Source organism: Gobio gobio, assembly GCF_949357685.1.
Source record: "Gobio gobio genome assembly, chromosome: 18".
In the NCBI taxonomy this organism is placed as follows: Eukaryota; Metazoa; Chordata; class Actinopteri; order Cypriniformes; family Gobionidae; genus Gobio; species Gobio gobio.
In genome coordinates this window covers 6,558,149-6,577,906 of record NC_137111.1, presented here as the reverse complement: position 1 = coordinate 6,577,906, position 19,758 = coordinate 6,558,149, and the positions used below count along the sequence as shown (strand labels likewise).

Sequence of the window (19,758 nt, the reverse complement as noted above, 5' to 3'; positions counted from 1 at the left end):
CAGTCAAAAGTCCCGCCCTACATTTATTATATAAAATTGACCAATCTTGTTTTTTTTGTTTTTTTATTATTATTTTTTTTTTTTATGGAGCATTGTAATATTTATTATAATTGATTTATTTGCACATTATTATTATTTTTTAATTCATGTGCCTCGTAAACTTTAATTAAAGATTATCTTTTAAAGATCAAAAGATATTTTGTGTTTACTGGTGTGAGGGCGGGGCAACCTGTCACTCACACGAGATCGACCAATAGCAAACCACAACCATCCAATCAACTCCCCACAGACAAAAGTCCCGCCCTACATTTATTATATGGAGCTGAAGTTTGAGTCGTAATGATTAATGATTATGTCACGTTCAAAAACATTATTTTCCTCTTTATTTTATTTTATATACCCCTTTAATTGGCAAATTTAAAGTCGCCATGAAATCAAAATTCATCATTCTTGTTTTTTTTTTGTTTTTTTTATTGAATATTGCAATAATTATTATAGCTTATTTATCTGTGTATTATTTTTTTTTTAATGCATGTACCTCATAATCTCTACTCAACTTTTTGAGTGACATCTCTTCTCTGATGACGTGTGCACTGGTGTGAGGGCGGGGCAACCTGTCACTCACACGAGATCGACCAATAGCAAACCACAACCATCCAATCAACTCCCCACAGACAAAAGTCCCGCCCTAGATTTATTAAATGGAGCTGAAGTTTGCGTTGTAATGTTTAAAGCTACACTGTGTGATATTTTCCCCCATCTAGTGGTGAAAAGGTATATGACATCCATTGAATATTAGTTTCTCTTCCTCTCAATTCCGATTTTGTTTTAAGTCCTACGGTGGCCGATTTAGTCCAAGATTAACATGGCTTTCAAGATGGAGGGGCAACATGGCGACCCGCATTCGAACCCCTCACCCGTATGTATTTTCAATGGCATATTATAAACTTACGAGAATACTTTATTACTTGAAATAAGTAAATATACATTAATGAGCACATATATTTTTGAAAGAACTAAGTGTTTTTAGCTAAGAATAAGCTAAAAAAGTTACACAGTGTAGCTTTAATGATTATATCACGTTTAAAAACATTATTTTCCTCTTTATTTTATTTTATATACCCCTTTAATTGGCATATTTAAATTTGCCATGAAATCAAAATTCACCATTTTTGTTTAGTTTTTCATAGAATATTGCAATATTTATTATAAATGATTTATTTGCACATAATTATTATTTTTCAATTTATGTGCCTCGTAATCTTTAATTAAATATTATCTTTAAAAGATCAAAAGATCTTTAATCTTTCTGATGACGTGTTTACTGGCGCGAGGGCGGGGCAACCTGGCTGTCACTCACATAAGTTCGACCAATAGCAAACCACAACCATCCCATCAATTCCTCACGGACAAAAGTCCCGCCCTACATTTTTATAGTTCCAGATGCCAACTTTAATTAACAAAACATTAACAAATTGAGGATTGAGCCATTACATTATTTCCGTTTAGACGTTTAGAAGATTTACAAAAAATCAAATTTGAGTAAAACTTGAGTAGTATGATTTTTGTCTTCTTTTTTTGTGAACGAAAAATAATTTGAGATTAGTAAAATGTTGATGTAAATTTTACAACAAGAACAAAAAAGCTTTTTATAGCAGACGGGCAGACATTTATTTTTAGACTTTTATTTTTAAACCACAGACCGGATGTTGTTTTGTCGCAGCAGCAGCTCAACAAGTGTCTCCGCGCGCGCGTGCCCGCGCTGCTGTCACTCACAAGCTCACTCGTCATGATGGCTGCCGTGTGGCGAGCTCGCGTATTTGCCCGTTCTGTCGTCCGCTTCTCTGATCGTGATCTGTAAAATATTCGTTGAAAGCACGTCTTTAAACGCGACATTAAAAGAGCTCGCAAAATAAGCTGTTATGGTCAGTAAAAGCCGTGTTTCTAAGATTAGCGAGGCTGCTAATGAGGAGCTAACATTAGCGTGTTAGCAGCCACGACGTGTTATTGTCCTGTCACACACCTCTGAGTTGTTTTTACTGGATAACAGTCTTAAATAATTATTTAAACGCTTAGTATGTAATGACAATCATGTGTATATGATATATTCAAAACATAAACTAATTTCTGCATGCATGTTTACAAAGTTTGCAGTTCTGCAAAACCACTGGACTTGTGTTTTAGATGCACTGAATAAGAATTTAATTTGATTATTTGTGTTTTTAAACATGTTGTGCAATAATTTCTCCTAGTGATTAGTGCTTGTCAAGCTCTCTGATTGGTCAGTCTTATCTCAACACCAAACATGGACGTGGGTGTAGTTTCTCTCTTTTAACATCTGCGTCACGTCTTTTTATATTGTGCCTACTTTACACTAAATATGAGTTGAAGTTACTGAATTTGTGTTATTTCTAGGCTGAAAGCAACCAAAATACTGCTGGCACTATTGAAGAAGAGGAAAATGAAAATACAGAGGATTCTAATATTCAAGTTAGTGAACCTGATCTCATTATTATTATTATTTTTTAAGAAGACATGAAAGAAAGTTGCAGATGCATTTATGTAATAAATTGCTTTCGGCAAATACTTAGAATTGAATTTGGAAATATGTGTTACCTAAATTGACCTTTCTTAAAACACTTTCCTGGTTTTGTTGTGCCCAATTCGTTACTGCTTGTTATTCCATTTAGTTAATAATTCATGAAACAATACTTTAGTCCACCTCTGAAATCATTGCCCTTTTCGGATGAACAAATCCCTCGGATCACAAATCCCTCTTACTTTTTAACCCCTTCCCTCTGGAAAAATGCTGCAAATCTCAAGACTTTTTCTGTCGTGTTGTAGTTGTGTAATGTCTAATCATTGAATAAAGTGTAATCAAAATACCGGTGGATATATCAGTGAATCATTTTGATGCAATTATTTTGAGTATGAAATTGAAATTTGACCCGAATTTCTTTCTTGAAGCACCTTGTTGTGCATAAATCATTGGTGCATGTTATTTCATAGAAGAAGAAAAAAACATTTTGTAATATTTCATGACAATTTGATTTGCTCCACCTATGAAATGACTTTCCTTTATGGCTAATGTCACCTCTATTGAACCTCCATTTGTTTGTAATGGACTCTTCACTTGATAAAATCAAGTTCTACCCTTTATTTATTTGTCTAATTGAAAATCTTGTTTCACTCTGAAATCTGTGGAAGCTTGTTTCCGCCACGGAATAAAAAATAAAGTTAATTGTGACTTTTTTTTAAACTTCTGACCTTTTTTGCTTAGAATTTTGAGACATACTCATCATTGAAAATTGTAAACGTACAATTCTCAGATATGAACTCGCAATTGTTTATATATCGCTTTTCGAGTTCATATTTAGCTATTCCAACTTTTTTCTGCTATTCGAGTTTATATCTCGCAATTTTGACTTTTTTCTCGCGATTCTGAGTTCTTACTGATATAAATTCGCAATTCTCAGATATGAACTCGCAATTGTTTATCACAATTTAGACTTTTCTTGCATTTATGAGTTTATATCTCACGATTACGACTTTTTTCTTGTAATTCTGAGTTTATAAGCTTGCAATTCTGAGATAGGAACTCTCAATACTTTATCACAATTTAGACCTTTTTTCTTGTATTTACGAGTTTATATTTAGCAATTCCGAGTTTATAATTTGCGATTCTGAGTTCTTACTGATATAAACTCGCAATTCTCAGATATGAAGTCGCAATTGTTTAGCACAATTTAGACTTTTTTTTTGCATTTACGAGTTTATATTGAGCAATTCCGAGTTTATAATTTACCATTCTGAGTTCTTACTGATATAAACTCGCAATTCTCAGATATGAACTCGCAATTGTTTATATATCTCGCAATTCTGACTTTTTTCTCGCAATTCCGAGTTTATAATTTGCGATTCTGAGTTCTTAATGTTATAAGCTTGCAATTCTCAGATATGAACTCGCAATTGTTTATATCTCGCAATTCTGACTTTTTTCTCACAATTCCGAGTTTATAATTTGCGATTCTGAGTTCTTAATGATATAAACTTGCAATTCTGAGATATGAACTTGCAATTGTTTATATCTCGCAATTCTGACTTTTTTCTCGCAACTCCGAGTTTATAATTTGCGATTCTGAGTTCTTAATGATATAAGCTCGCAATTCTCAGATATGAACTCGCAATTGTTTATATCTCGCAATTCTGACTTTTTTCTCGCAATTCCGAGTTTATAATTTTGATTCTGAGTTCTTAATGATATAAACTTGCAATTCTGAGATATGAACTTGCAATTGTTAATATCTCGCAATTCTGACTTTTTTCTCGCAATTCCGAGTTTATAATTTGTGATTCTGAGTTCTTAATGATATAAGCTCGCAATTCTCAGATAGGAACTCGCAATTGTTTATATCTCGCAATTCCAACTTTTTTCTCGCAATTCTGAGTTTATAACTTGCGATTTTGAATTCTTAATGATATAAGCATGCAATTCTCAGATATGAACTCGCAATCGTTTATCACAATTTAGACTTTTTTCTTGCATTTTTTATAATTTGCGATTCTGAGTTCTTAATGATATAAATTTGCAATTCTCAGATAAGGACTCGCAATTGTTTATATCTCGCAATTCCAACTTTTTTCTTGCAATTCCGAGTTTATAATTTTGCGATTCTGAGTTCTTACTGATATAAACTCGCAATTCTGAGACAGGAACTCGCATTTCTTTATCACAATTTAGACTTTTAACGCATTTACGAGTTTATATTTAGCAATTACGACTTTTTTCCGCAATTCTCAGTTTATATCCTACAATTTCAACTTTTTTCTAGCAATTCCGAGTTTATAACCGAGTTCCGTGTTCTTACTGATATAAACTCGCAATTCTGAGATATGAATTCGCAGTTGTTTATATCTTGTAATTCAGACTTAAGAGTTCAGAGTTTATAACTTGCAACTGTGAGATAAAAAGTTGCAAAAACCTTTTTTATTCTGTTGTGGAAATAAGCGTCCACAGAAATCTGCCTGATCACTGAAGTAAAATGGCTTTTGAAAGGTGAGAGGCTTTTTATTGTTGACTTCGAAAATCCCGGTAATCTTGAATGACTGGAAAAGCCATGAAAGCTCGTTGATCAGAAGGTGTGGACATCCTGAATTTCCTGTGAACACGATCCATGAGTGCTTGTTAGAAGTGGGTCTGTAGCTGATGTTTGTTGTTTCAGATGGAGCTCAGTGCTTTTCGGGCCAAGTGGATGTCTGAGCTTCAGCCCAGCTCAGGTGGAAAGAGAAGCCTCCAAAAAAACGCTGACCTGAGGAGGAGACAGGAGATAGCAAAAGAGGAAAAGGTGGGAACTCATGAATATTCATACTGTCAGCTATTGCTAAATCACTGTTAGAGCGCAACAGTGAGGGTGTGTAAAGTTATTTCCTTCACTTGGCCTTGTCTTGTCCCTGATTGTGAATGTGCTGTCACAGGCCCGAGAGCTGTTCCTGAAGGCAGTCGAGGAAGAACAGAATGGAGCCGTTTATGAAGGTTTTCAATCATTTATTTATTTCGATTAGCCAATTACACTTATAAAAGGGAGGACATGAAGAAGTGAAGGCCGGGGCTGCAGGTATAAATTTCCTCTTGATTTTTTGCAGCCATCAAGTACTATAAGAGTGCGATGCTGCTGGTCCCGGACATTGAGTTTAGGATCAACTACAGCAGAACTCCTGATCCGGACCGGACTGGGAGCTAGTAAGTGCTCGGATCACACATAGAGACAGAGCGTATTTAGGCCACGCCCACACCGGGGGGGAAAACAATCCAACGCTCTCCATTGACTTTGCATTGCGTGAGGCTGCATCCTTGTCATTTCGGACTTATAACAAAAAACAGAACAATGTCTAAAAGCTGATATGTGACAAAGTGTACAGCAAACAAGCTAAAAAACACAGAAATAAGTTTTTATAAGCTGTCGACCCAAAAAAACGAGAGTTTAAGGAGACAAAAGTGGATAAAGGCAGTAAAACGTGACGCTTCAGCAGGAAGAATGGGTAAAATGTGGGATCCTGACACTCAGTATGTCTCAGTATGCGTATGTGTGCAGTAAACATTTAGTCACTGTTAAGTCAAATATCCAAATGTCAGTTTTATATATGATATTTCCTGTCTCTGATTATGTTCCCCTCTAGTGTGTGTAGTTCTCAGTGTAATATAACGTGTCTCAAAGGCCTGTATCCACTTTTTTGTCCTTAAACGCTCGTTTTTTGGGTCATTAGCTTATAAAACTTCTGGGTTTTTGGTTGTGGATTTTGTTTAGCTTGTTTGCTGTACACTTTGTCACATATCCGCTTTTAGACATTGTTCTGTTTTTTGTTTTAAGTCCGAAATGACAATGATGCAGCCTCACGCAATGCAAAGTCAATGGAGAGCGTTGGATTGTTTTCCCCCCCGGTGGGCGTGGCCTTCAGATTATGACGCGTGTCGCTCTGTCTCTATGCTCATGCTCATTGGATGCATAGTAGGATGATTGTAAACAGGGTTTTCCAGCCTTGTAAAATTCATGGAAATTATTATAAGTTTCATTTGTTAATATTTGTTTAGTTGCATTAGTTAACATGACTTAACGATGAACAATACTAAAGCATTTATTAATCTAAATTAATGTTAATTTAATCACTATTGAAACCAAATGATGTATCTGTTATTTAATGGATCTGAGCTGACATGAACTAACAATAAACTGTTGTATTTTTTATTAACTAATGTTAATAGTTGAATAAATACTGAAAAAAATGTATTGTTCATTGTTAGTTAATGCATTAACCAACGTTACAGGGTTAAACCCAAAAATTAAAATTAGCCCATGATTTACTCACCCTCAACTCATCCTAGGTGTGCATGACATTCTTCTTTCAGACGAACACAATCAGAGTTATATTAAAAATGTCCTGGCTCCTCCAAGCTTTATAATGGCAGTGATTGTTGCTTCATTTTTGAAGTCCATAAAAGTGCATCTATCCATCATAAAAGTGCGTCTGTGGATCTATCCATCATAAAAGTGCATCTATCATCATAAAAGTGCATCTATCCATCATAAAAGCGCATTTATCCATCATAAAAGTGCATCTGTCCATCATAAAAGTGCATCTGTCCATCATAAAAGCGCATCTGTCCATCATAAAAGCGCATCTGTCCATCATAAAAGTGCATCTATCCATCATAAAAGCGCATCTGTCCATCATAAAAGCGCATCTATCCATCATAAAAGTGCATCTATCCATCATAAAAGTGCATCTATCCATCATAAAAGCGCATCTGTCCATCATAAAAGCGCATCTATCCATCATAAAAGCGCATCTGTCCATCATAAAAGCGCATCTGTCCATCATAAAAGTGCATCTATCCATCATAAAAGCGCATCTGTCCATCATAAAAGCGCATCTGTCCATCATAAAAGCGCATCTGTCCATCATAAAAGCGCATCTATCCATCATAAAAGTGCATCTATCCATCATAAAAGTGCATCTATCCATCATAAAAGCGCATCTGTCCATCATAAAAGCGCATCTATCCATCATAAAAGTGCATCTATCCATCATAAAAGTGCATCTATCCATCATAAAAGTGCATCTATCCATCATAAAAGTGTATCTATCATCATAAAAGTGCATCTATCCATCATAAAAGCGCATCCGTCCATCATAAAAGTGCATTTATCCATCATAAAAGTGCATCTATCCATCATATAACTGCTCCACATGGCTCCAGGGGTTAATAAAGGCCTTCTGAAGTGAAGTGGCACGTTTGTGTAAGAAAAATATCCATATTTAAAACTTTATCGAGTAAAATAACTAGCTTCCGGTGGTCAGCGGTGCGCAAGTCGACTAAAAGAGTAAAAGAGCCAAGTTTGGATTAGCCAGGGCATTTTAAATACTTCGATGGTGTTCGTCTGAAAGAAGAATGTCATATACACCTAGGATGGCTTGAGGGTGAGTAAATCATGGGCTAATTTTCATTTTTGGGTGAACTAACCCTTTAAATAATGGAACTATATTGTAAAGTGTTATCAAAAAATTATTAATTAATAAATAAATACTATCAATTCTTATGGTTAATATACATTTTCTGCTCATGCTCCGCTGTAAAATATTAAATAATTTTATATGTTCTATATCTTTCTTGTTAGATATTGCTTATATATAGACCTTATGAATGGTAAAGCTTACGTGCATCCAGTCTGAATGATTTGTTAGTTCATTGGTTTGAATCAAAATAATAAAAAAATCCACATCAGGGCTCCAGACTGCGACCTAATGGTGGCATTTTGCGTCCTTTTTTCCAGCTGGTGCAACTAAATTTTGTTAGAGGTTGCACTGGTGTGATCACAAAACATTGTTTTTTTTAAAGTCTGACTGTTCTTGATGATTGTCATTACTGCAATAGAGCTCCGGAGGTCACGTGACCCATTCTGTTTACGACGCCATTTTGACAGGCAGGAACAGCCGGAGTTTCAAGGCAACAGAGTTCACTGCGCACTTTAATTCAAAACACATATACCTGTACATAGCAAAACTTAATAGATTAAACATAACAGATCCCTATAATGCCCCCGGGGTGCTTTTCACATGTATGGATAAAGGAACGGATAGCTTTCCTGTCAGGACACCTGTTGCACCAGCAAGTTACAACTAGCCTAGTTTTGACGTAAATGGGCACTAAGTTACAACTTATGCACTCGTAAATATTTTTGCGTTGCTCATTAAACTTAGTTGAAGCCTAAATCTACGTATAAACTAAATGTTTACGGAAGCGTCCGATGTTACAGGAGTAACATTAACTGATAGAATAGCAGGCAGACTGAACTGCATCAATACTAGGGGTTGGAGAAAAGGTCGATGCATCGCGATTCGTTATCCAACGATTCAGAATTGATTCACAAAAATTCAGAATCGATTCTGTGTTCAATTCAAACGGCCAAACAGAACAACCTGTTGATAGGCGTACGTTCGTATGCAGGTGAGTTGCCTTCGTTTAAGATAAAATGGACAAACTACGACCGTTTTTGCGCAGTCGCTCCTCTGTTTCTCTGACCGCTCTGTGTCTGCGCTGCGGCTGCCTCTCCATTTCAAAAGTGTATTTTGCCTATTAAATGCGAAGTTTTTAATTTCAAAAGCATTTCTAAATTAAGTTAATATTTCCAACAAACGAAATTCTGAGCCAAAATAACGAAGTGGTGCTCAAGTAGGCTATACGGCGCTTTCCTGGCCATTAATGATTAATAACACTCCTGTGTCTCCGACGCGGAGGCCGGGACATAAACCGACCAACATCCGTGGCATAATTTGTGGAATGACTTATCGAATATTGCTGAACTACTGCACAACTGTTTCAAACGAATGGAAAATTCTGAACGAAGGCTTCGTTTTGGCGAGTGATTTGTTAAATGTCTCATGACTGTTGCAGCTCGGCAGGTTTTCTCATGTTATGCACACACACTGAATTTGGCTTCTCAGCGAGCGCTAAAGTTGTTTTTCTTCTGCATTAGCCTATGTTTTAACGATTTTTTTGTGGCTCCAACCAAAGTAAGCTTTTTTTTGTTTTTAAAGACATTTTTTGTTCAAATGTTCTAAAGAAACTAAACAGTTCTCAATTTACAACTAAGTGTGACAATTTTTCCTTCTTAATGATTGTTCTTTGCAATTGTATATGTGGCTTACCATGTTTCATTCAGAGATTGTTAATCTTGAATATAACTTTGTTAATAAAATAAAATAATTGAAAGAAATCTTCATAATCATTTTTAATATGGCAATACTGTCAAACAGACATTTGAACTAAAAACAAAACACATATTAGCTCCAATTTTGGTTAAAATGTAAAGTTAATGTATTTGCACAGCAGGATAATTAGTTCTTAATTAGGTTAAGAATCGTTTTGGGAATCGGATCGTTACTCCCAGAATCGGAATCGGATCGAATCATTAAGTGCCTTAAGATTCCCACCCCTAATCAATACGCTCTTGTTTTACATTACAGACTTGGGGTGCGTCTCAATCAGCTCTAGTTCAGTAGTCAGGGCACTGATCAGGGATCAGCCCATTGCCTCATGTCCTGATTAGTGCCCTGACTACTGAACCAGGAGCTGATTGAGACGCACCCTTCAATTCTTTACATGTATATTGATAATACTGACATACAGGCCTACATGCGCTTACATTTTAAGAGAAAGAGAAAACGTGTGAATGGATTAACGTTATATGCGATTAACACGAACCCGTCCAAATGCCGCTGTGTGCATCTGTTCCATTGGTCCGTGTTATGCATGTCAAATAAAATCAGTCATAATCAATAAATGTAATTTCTAATTTTTGTTTCAGTATTTATTTATTGATCCTTAATGTAGTTTCACATAGCCTTTCTTGATGTTATTTATATATAAAAGAACTTCTGTTATTCACGATTAAGTATCGTATTTAATGGGAACTTATTTTTATCACATTTATGCATTTGGCAGACGCTTTTATCCGAAGCGACTTACAGTACCAGGGACAATCCCCCTGGAGAAACGTGAAGTACCTTCTGCATATCAGTTCAGTGGTTTAACCCACTGGACCACCATCTCCACTTTCATTAGTTCCTTTTTTTTTATTACTATAACAATTCAGTACTATTTTTTCATTGGATTTATCACAGATATAATCACAAATGTAAACAACCCTTTTGACAACATCATAAATCATACAAAAAACTAAATAAAAATAAAAAGATCCATGCAAAACAAAATGGATAAAGGGCCAGGGGTAAAATAAATTACATTATATAAAATAGAGGTGTGCCTTCATTAGTTCATTCACGTATCATTAGTTATGTGAGGCAAAAGTAGTTAAGAATGAAGCATAAACTGAAATTCACGGCAACTTACTGTGATAAAATTATTTCCCCTTTGCTTTCCCCCGCCTGTTCTGGCATCCTGGCGCACATTAGCGGTCCACCATGTTGAAATAGTAAGGTTTAAACATTCTGCTTTTAAAGGGTTAGTTCACCCAAAAATGAAAATTCTGTCATTAATTACTTACCCTCATGTCGTTCGACACCCGTCAGACCTCCGTTCATCTTCAGAACAGAAATGACGATATTTTAGCTGAAATCTGATGGCTCTGAAAGGCCTCCATTGGCTCAATGGCACGTTACACTCTCATGACCCTTAAAAGGCACTAAAGACGTCGTTACAAAGTCCATCTCACTACAGTGGCTCTACAATAACTTTATGAATCGGCGACAAATCGGTTATGAATCAGTGAGTCGAATGATGATTCGGATCGCGTGTCAAACCGCCAAACTGCTGAAATTTGGCGATTCAAACTGCTGATTCGACTCACTGATTCATAACGCTTCGAAGCTTCATGAGGCCGTGTTTTGAAATCGTCATCACTATATAAGTCGTTATTTAGAGTTTTTTTGAGCACAAAAACTATTGTCGCCGATTCATAAAGTTATTGTAGAACCACTGTAGTGAGATGGACTTTGTAATGACGTCTTTAGTACCTTTTAAGGGTCTTGAGAGTGAACCGTGCATTGTGCCAATGGAGGCTTTTCAGAGCCATCAGATTTACACTAAAATATCTTCATTTGTGTTCTGAAGATGAACGGAGGTCTGACGGGTGTCGAACGACATGAGGGTAAGTAATTAATGACAGAATTTTCATTTTTGGGTGAACTAACCCTTTAAATTATTTTATAGAGACAATGCAACAGCCGCTCTAGCGCCCCCCCTGGTTGCCTGCCAAAATGGCGGAAAAAGCTCTATACAGTAAAAAACAATAATAAGTTAGATTTTTTCAGTAAATTCATGGAAATGTGCTCAATGGTTATAAAAAAAATGCCACAATGCAAAAATGTGCTTCTTCATACACTATAGCTTGGAGGACAATGAGAAGAACCGTGAGATAGACGATCTGCTGACGTACTTCCAACAGCAGCTGATGCTGGGCTGCGACACCATGAAGCTGTGTGAGCCTGAGACTGACACGTCACAGGTGCACATCTCAGGTAATTCTCACACTGCAGCTGCTCTGTGTGGATTCCCAGAGGTTTCCTGTTGCCCTGACAGTCCCATTTCCTGTCCTCAGCTTTGCCCTTCGAGGTGCTCATGTATATCTTCCGCTGGGTGGTGTCATGTGACCTGGACCTTCGAGCCTTAGAGCAGCTCTCCCTGGTTTGCAGGGGTTTCTATATCTGTGCAAGGTGGGCTCACAGACTCACCAAACATCTGAGTAAACCTGCCCCCCCACCTAGTATCATAGCAATTCGTTTGCCATTTAATTGTGGGTGTTTTGCTTCAGGGACCCTGAGATTTGGCGGTCTGCCTGTTTGAGAGTGTGGGGGCGGAGCTGCACCAAAATGCTGCCCTTTTCATCCTGGAGAGAGATGTTTTTGGAGAGGCCACGTGTGCGCTTTGATGGTAAACGTGTGCTTTTATGTATGTCTTCTTAAATGTGTGCTTCATGTACAGTGTGTAATAAACGTCCGTGTTTTGTCCAGGTGTTTACATCAGTAAAACATCATACATCCGACAGGGGGAGGAGTCTCTTGATGGCTTCTACAGGGCTTGGCACCAGGTGGAGTACTACAGGTGAGATCTGGGCTTTAAAGGGATACTCCACAAGAAAATGACAAGCATTTACTCACCCTTGTGTAGTTCCAAACCTGTGTGCATTTCGTGAGACTATGAGTGCTGGACTTCGGTCCCTCTAGGAATAAATTTTTAAGTTAAAGGGTTAGTTCACCCAAAAATGAAAATTCTGTCATTAATTACTCACCCTCATGTCGTTCGACACCCGTCAGACCTCCGTTCATCTTCAGACACAAATGAAGATATTTTAGTGTAAATCTGATGGCTCTGAAAGGCCTCCATTGGCACAATGCACGGTTCACTCTCAAGACCCTTAAAAGGCACTAAAGACGTCGTTACAAAGTCCATCTCACTACAGTGGTTCTACAATAACTTTATGAATCGGCGAGAATAGTTTTTGTGCGCAAAAAAACCCTAAATAACGACTTATATAGTGATGACGATTTCAAAACACGGCATCATGAAGCTTCGAAGCGTTATGAATCAGTGAGTCGATTCAGCAGTTTGAATCGCCAAATTTCAGCAGTTTTGCGGTTTGACACGCGATCCGAATCATGATTCGACTCACTGATTCATAACGCTTCGAAGCTTCATGATGCCGTGTTTTGAAATCGTCATCACTATGTAAGTCGTTATTTAGGGTTTTTTGCGCACAAAAACTATTCTCGTCACTCCATAAAGTTATTTTAGAACCACTGTAGTGAGATGGACTTTGTAACGACGTCTTTAGTGCCTTTTAAGGGTCTTGAGAGTGTAAAGTGCATTGAGCCAATGGAGGCCTTTCAGAGCCATCAGATTTCAACTAAAATATCTTCATTTGTGTCTGAAGATGAACGGAGGTCTGACGGGTGTCGAACGACATGAGGGTAAGTAATTAATGACAGAATTTTCATTTTTGGGTGAACTAACCCTTTAAAGGCATCAATCTAATACAATTTGAGAGCAAACTATTATACTTTTTCAGATATTCTCTTTCATGTAGTGTGTAATACATCTGTCTATGAATGTAAAAGGTCTGCAAAGTATCAAAGCTCAAACTATAGATAAATGGCCTTATTGTAATTCCAGTCTCACTTCCTGCACGAATCTACGCAGGTTTGTAATTAATTTGCATAATGCCAGCTTATGATCTTCATTGGCTGCCTGCGAACACCAGATGCACAGAGTAGCATTATAACATAACTTTCAACACACTCAAATGTGTGTAATATGATGAAACAGCGCTGCGTTACCACACACTAGGGCTCGATACCACAATTTTGTCTTCGGTACGGTACCACAATCTAATACCGAAGTATCGATATTAAATCAATACCATACAGGGTCTGAATTTTGATGCGGGTATTGCGCATAATTTTACTCACTCTCGCAAGTTTTGCGTTTATGAAGCGGGAAATTACCGCAAATGTTTATTATTAAATTAATCAACAAAGATTATCACATCAATCAGTCATTTGGAAACTTTCTTTTCAAAGTAATTTCAGCATTACTGCGCGTCTCCATTCTCTCAAAATGAGCAAATTGCTTCTGGCTTCAAAAGACATCGCACCTGCACTATAAATGCAATCTGTGCGCTCAGATTCAACACTTTCGCTGTCGTTTCAGGAGAGCTGACGGAAATCACTGCCCACGTCTTTTTAAACCTCGCCAATTTGAACATGCAAGCGATTTTATAGCATTTCGTAATACATATGGGATGCGCTCATGCCAACAACACACACACACAAGCCTAAAGAGCGTCGCACATTCCAAATTAAGTTGTTTTTCCTTAGTCAAATACACACAAAAATGTAAAAAAGGTCAATCTTTAGTGAGTGGTCACATAAACACAGTTGGTTATGTCTTTCGCGGATGTAAATAGTGCAATAGTATGCGTGCAAATGCTGGATATTTCTTTATATTTAAACGATCTTATGTATGTGCGTTAATCAGTGTTGAAAGAAAAATGTCTAAATTAGATCGTTTGATTTATGCACTCACCTGTCGATCTCTTAATGTCTTACAAGTCAGGAATTAAGTGACAGATGCTTGGCAAGGTTTGATGGTTCTTCAGCAGTTTTATAAGCAAAGTAATTCCAAATTTCACGTCTACTCCTCTCTTTATTAATGAGTTTTGTGCGTGTTGAGTGAGATTCAACTGCTGTATTCATCTTGTTCTGTTGCCACATTTGCTGGTTTCACGTCAGTTTGGGGAGCGCACTACCACCTAGCGGTGAACTTCGGAACAGCAGCATATACCGAAATGAGCAAAATCATGATATCGTACCGTTTGAAATAAAATATATACCGGTATTTTTCCAGTACCGGTATACCGCGCATCCCTACCACACACACACATGAGTGGAAGAAGCGGAAACGCTTGTCTGCGGAAAAGTAAAAGCTCCGCCAAATCAAGACGTCATCAAACTAAGCCTTTGTTTTGAATTTTTGTCATAATCATGCAGCCCTAGGTATTCATCTGTCCAAAGAAATGTTAGAAATGATGCGACTGAAAATATCACATCGCATTCTTATATGCCGGTTAAACTCACAGCACATGCAGAGATTGTGTTTGCTGAAAACAGCGGATAATGAGCTGCTGTTCGCTTTGAAACAGACTAAATACACACTAAACCATATTGTGATTTTAGTTTGACTGCCAGAAACTTCGGCAAAGCACAAAACACAACGTTTATGCTATTATGAGAAGTTTAAAAATGTTTTCGGTTCATTATGAAACTATGGTGCATTTCTGCGTTTCGTCTGCTGATACACTAATGTTGTGAACCAAACAATATTAGAGCCCATTGATTCCATTGTATGGAAAACATTCAGGCATTTCTCAAAATATCTTCTTTTATGTTCCACGGAAGAAAGAATGTCATGAGGTTTGGAAGGACACGAGGGGTGTATATTTTTCATTTCTGTGTGTGGTATCTCTGAGCAGAATGGGTTTTGGTCAGTGTTATCAGGCTTTGATGTGACCTGATCTTTTAGGTACCTGCGCTTCTTCCCTGATGGTCAGGCGATAATGTTGACCACCCCCGATGACCCTTTGGTCGTTGTCCCAAAGCTGCGCAGCAAGAACTCCAGGTGTGTGTCGTGTCTAATAACACACCTCTGAACTGGACTTGGCTGATAGCACATGTGACGGTTAGATCATTAAAGAGCTTCAATTTCCACAGGTTGGAATCCATCATGCTTGGCCATTATCGGCTGTCCCAGGACACAGACAATCAAACCAAAGTTTATGTTGTTGTCTCCAAGAGAAAAGAAGAGGTTGGTTTGTCATTTAACAGCTCTGTTCTGTTTGTTTGCTACTAGCAATAAAGCGATTGATTGTCATCTCTCAGCAGAAGGTGTCCGAGTACCAGAGGAGCCGGTTCTGCAGGCGGAACCCAGTCCCCGAAGCGGAGCGCTCCTTCCACGTCGGACTGCAGTTGTCCTCTGGGGGGCGTCAGCGCTTCAACAAGCTGGTGTGGATCCACCATTCCTGCCACATCACCTACAGGTACCTCACCACCAATCTGCCCTCACTACATCTGATCAGTGTTAATTTCGTTGACGAATAATTTTCGTCATTTTCGTCAACAACCTTTTTTCACTGACGAAAACGAGACGATAACTAAATAAAAACTAGTGTTCGATGACTAAAACTATGACGAAAACTTACTGTAATTTTCGTCAACAAATAAAAACGAGACGAAAATGTTAGGGAGGGACGATTAGGGAAGAGATCCAGTCAGAACTGATGTCCTGTGTCACAGCACATTTGATTCGAACGTGCTGATCTAACCGCTGGAAAACACGGCGCTGTTGTGCTTCTCCAGGCTCACACATCCCCAATACAGCGCTCCAGAGCGGCTCACAATCAATGAATAGTGCACATTTATGCCAGACAATTGTATATGAACTAATGCTGATGAATAATGACAATGTTTACTTTATGATGATTATATAGTAATATGTTTTAGACGGTTGTAACAATGCATATTTTATCTCCTGAACTTGAATGAGCAGCTGCAACTGCAACAGAGGCGCAGCAGACATTTCAAAATAAGAGTCCCGGTGTATTTCGAGCTTGTTTATAATTTAAAAGTCACTCATTATACAGTATATTCGTATTTGGTTACACAATAAACTGAATTTCATTTAATTCTTAGTCAGGAGGAAAGACCAATATTTGACACATATTCAATAAAGTATCAGGGTTATAATAGTTAACTAAAACCATTTAAAAAAAATCATTACTTGAAATCAAATAAATGTTAACTGAAATTAAAAATAAATAAACAAACTTATTTGAAGCTTTAGCTTTACCTGATATGGCCTACTAACTAAAAGAAATAAAGTTATAAAAACTATATAGATGTTTAAAAAAAAAAAAAAAGTGAATTGAGCTCTCTTACGTGTATTTTTAATGTCAAAAACAAAATGATGTCAAAATTAAATGGAGCTTGAATTGTACTATTACAATTTAACTAAACTCATTAGAATTTAGGAGACTAAATCTACAGTAGATTTAGTCGACTAAAATCTTATGATATTAAGTCGACTAAAACTAGACTAAAACTAAAAACAATTCAGGTGACTAAAATATGACTAAAACTAAATGGCATTTTAGTCAAAAGACTATGACTAAAACTAAATCAAAATTTGCTGTCAAAATTAACACTGCATCTGATGAGCGCCTGTTCTTCCGGTCGCGTGTTTCCATCTCTGCCGTCTCATATGAGGACATGAACGCACAAACTTCATCTCCAGAGCCGCTCTGAGAATCACTTTATGAGCATTTTACCATTTCATTTGAGAAAAACTACCGTCATATCACAAGCACACAGAAACTCAAAGCTCTTCACGGCAACCTGTCAAAATAAAAGTCCGGTTTATCTTGACAAATACATCACTTGTACAGTATAATTTAGATACATCTCAATTAATAATAATACTAACACTAATGTAATAATAATACATTATCAAAACTTTATCTTTTATGTAATAAATCACAATTTTGGTTCATGTTTTGATTTGAACCGTATAAAGCTCAGTTGTGCAGAACTTTGTTTGATAGATTAATTAAATTTATGTCTTCATTTGATTACCAGAAAATACACAACACATAATTTGTGGGAAGTCTTTTCACAGAAATGTAAAAATAATATGGTTGTTTTTATGAATTAAATGAAGTACCTAGCCTACTATTTACTAGTAAATATTACAGTGATCAAACATCACAGACAATGGCAGACAGAGACCAGAGCAGCTCTGGCATTATTTCAATAACACTTCTATAAATGACTTACAGGTTATTTATAGTTATTCATGTAAACATCCCTAAAGTACCGAAAAAAGGTACCGTTGGGTATCGGTCCCGAATTTCAGGTACTGGTTGAAATGTGAACGGTACCCAACCCTAGTTACCACACACACACACACACACACGAGCGGAAGAAGAGGAATCGCTCGTCTGACAGAATAAAAGCTCTGCCAAATCAACTCATCAAGACACACCTTTGTTCTGAATAATCGACGAAAAATGACATATTGTGCCTTTAATTATAGCATCTAAAAAAATCTATTTTTAATGCTGCGTTCACACCAAACGCGAATAAAGCGTCTGGCGCGAGTGATTTCAATGTTAAGTCAATGGAAAGGCACGTTGACGCGTGGAAGGCGCGTTTTGCGCGTCGCGAATCCGCCTCATTCGCGCGTCCAGTTCGCGTCTTGCGCGATACGTGCGTTACACACGAATGGTGCTTTTGTGCATTCACGCGTTTGAAGAGAATTCGCGTCTGACGCCCGAGTTGAAAAATGTTAACTTTGGCGTCAATTCGCGCCGCGTTAACCAATCAGGAGCCTGCTCGCTGCGGTCACGTGGTAAAGTGACGTGATGAGAAACCCTGCATAATTAAAAATAGTACTATTGTGTCACAAAATGTAGTTTTAAGACTTTTTCAGGTGAGAATGTAGATGTTTAAAGTTCAAATCTGTGGTTTATTTATAAAGAGAGCGCCTATTTAAAAAAATAATCTTGTGTTTGTGGAGTTGTGAGATCCAGGCGATCACCGGGTGCTCAGCGCTCATTAACCCCGGCGAGAGCAGCCTTTCCTCGGCCAGTCCTTCTGACGTCTGCCGCTGGCTCTGATGTCCTGTAGTGGTTCGTCTTGTGTGGATCTAACGGCCGATCTTTGCTCTCATGAATCTATCATTTGTTGTCTGCCAAATCGTTTTGACTGAGGGCAAAGAGAAGTTTCATAACTTTATATTTTAAGGATATTTAAATATACATGCAGTGAAGATAATGTAGGAGTTGCCTGGACCACATTTGTGTGGCTATTAATGCTTAATATATATGTTTAATGAAAATGAAAAGAGGCAGAGTGGTGTTTTATGACATTCTCCTGGAGCGCCTTGAACGTGCGTCAATTTCGCTTCCAACGCTAGATTTCTACACGCGTCCAATTCGCCGCGGATGCGTGAAACTAGACGCGATTTTGACGCTCTATTCGCGTTTGGTGTGTACGCAGCATGATATGATGGGGTTTTTCACTAAGCATCATTTTATCACGCTATCGGTAAAGCAATCATCACAGGGGTCCAGCCGTGGGTCATGTGACGCTCTGGTCTTTGCTATATCTTAACTGCTTGGAAGATTGCTAAATTTGATCCAGGACAGTCAGACGGTGTGCATTTGTGTGAATTGTGTACGTTTCTTGTCCTTTCCTCCTTTAGATCCACTGGAGAGACCGTCGTCACCGCGTTTGATGTCGACAAAATGTACACGCCTCTGTTTTTTGCACGAGTGAAGAGCTACACTGCCTTTTCCGAGCGTCCACTGTAGGACGAGCCCAGCGATGCATGCAGAAAGCCGACCTTCGACCCCTCCAGCCGCTCTTCTACTGCTTCCAGCACCGGCTCTTTCTTATGAATGTACAAGAATGGTGTGACCGTTTTAGATCCCCACAGCGCAGAGCATTACGTTTCGTTTTCATGGATAGTGTAAGAGATCTGTCACGCTCTTACTGTAAAGATAAAGATACTATATATATATATAAGATTGTCTGTAAGAAGTTTCAGTTCAACTGTGATGAATGTTCACTTTCAGTGAGGGAACGTGTCTACTGACGACTGGAACGCCCAAATAAATGAGCTATATTATC

At 37.7% G+C, this 19,758-nt stretch overlaps 1 protein-coding gene across 5 annotated transcripts; it reads left to right on the top strand.

Moving 5' to 3' along the window:
- Positions 1 to 1,697: 1,697 nt before the first annotated feature.
- fbxo9 (F-box protein 9) lies at positions 1,698 to 19,758 on the top strand. 5 transcript variants are annotated; one of them, XM_079842882.1, is made up of 14 exons: positions 1,698 to 1,925; positions 2,253 to 2,311; positions 2,416 to 2,490; positions 5,223 to 5,345; positions 5,476 to 5,533; positions 5,644 to 5,740; positions 11,906 to 12,036; positions 12,117 to 12,231; positions 12,330 to 12,448; positions 12,529 to 12,619; positions 15,596 to 15,691; positions 15,784 to 15,877; positions 15,955 to 16,109; positions 19,331 to 19,758. In XM_079842882.1, the coding sequence occupies exons 2-14, from the start codon at positions 2,306 to 2,308 to the stop codon at positions 19,437 to 19,439; spliced, it is 1,269 nt and encodes a 422-aa protein (XP_079699008.1). In that variant the 5' UTR covers positions 1,698 to 1,925; positions 2,253 to 2,305; the 3' UTR covers positions 19,440 to 19,758. The 5 variants fall into 5 exon arrangements, with proteins under 5 accessions (XP_079699008.1, XP_079699007.1, XP_079699010.1 ...); XM_079842881.1 differs by having other exon boundaries at positions 15,952 to 16,109; XM_079842884.1 differs by having other exon boundaries at positions 1,698 to 2,311.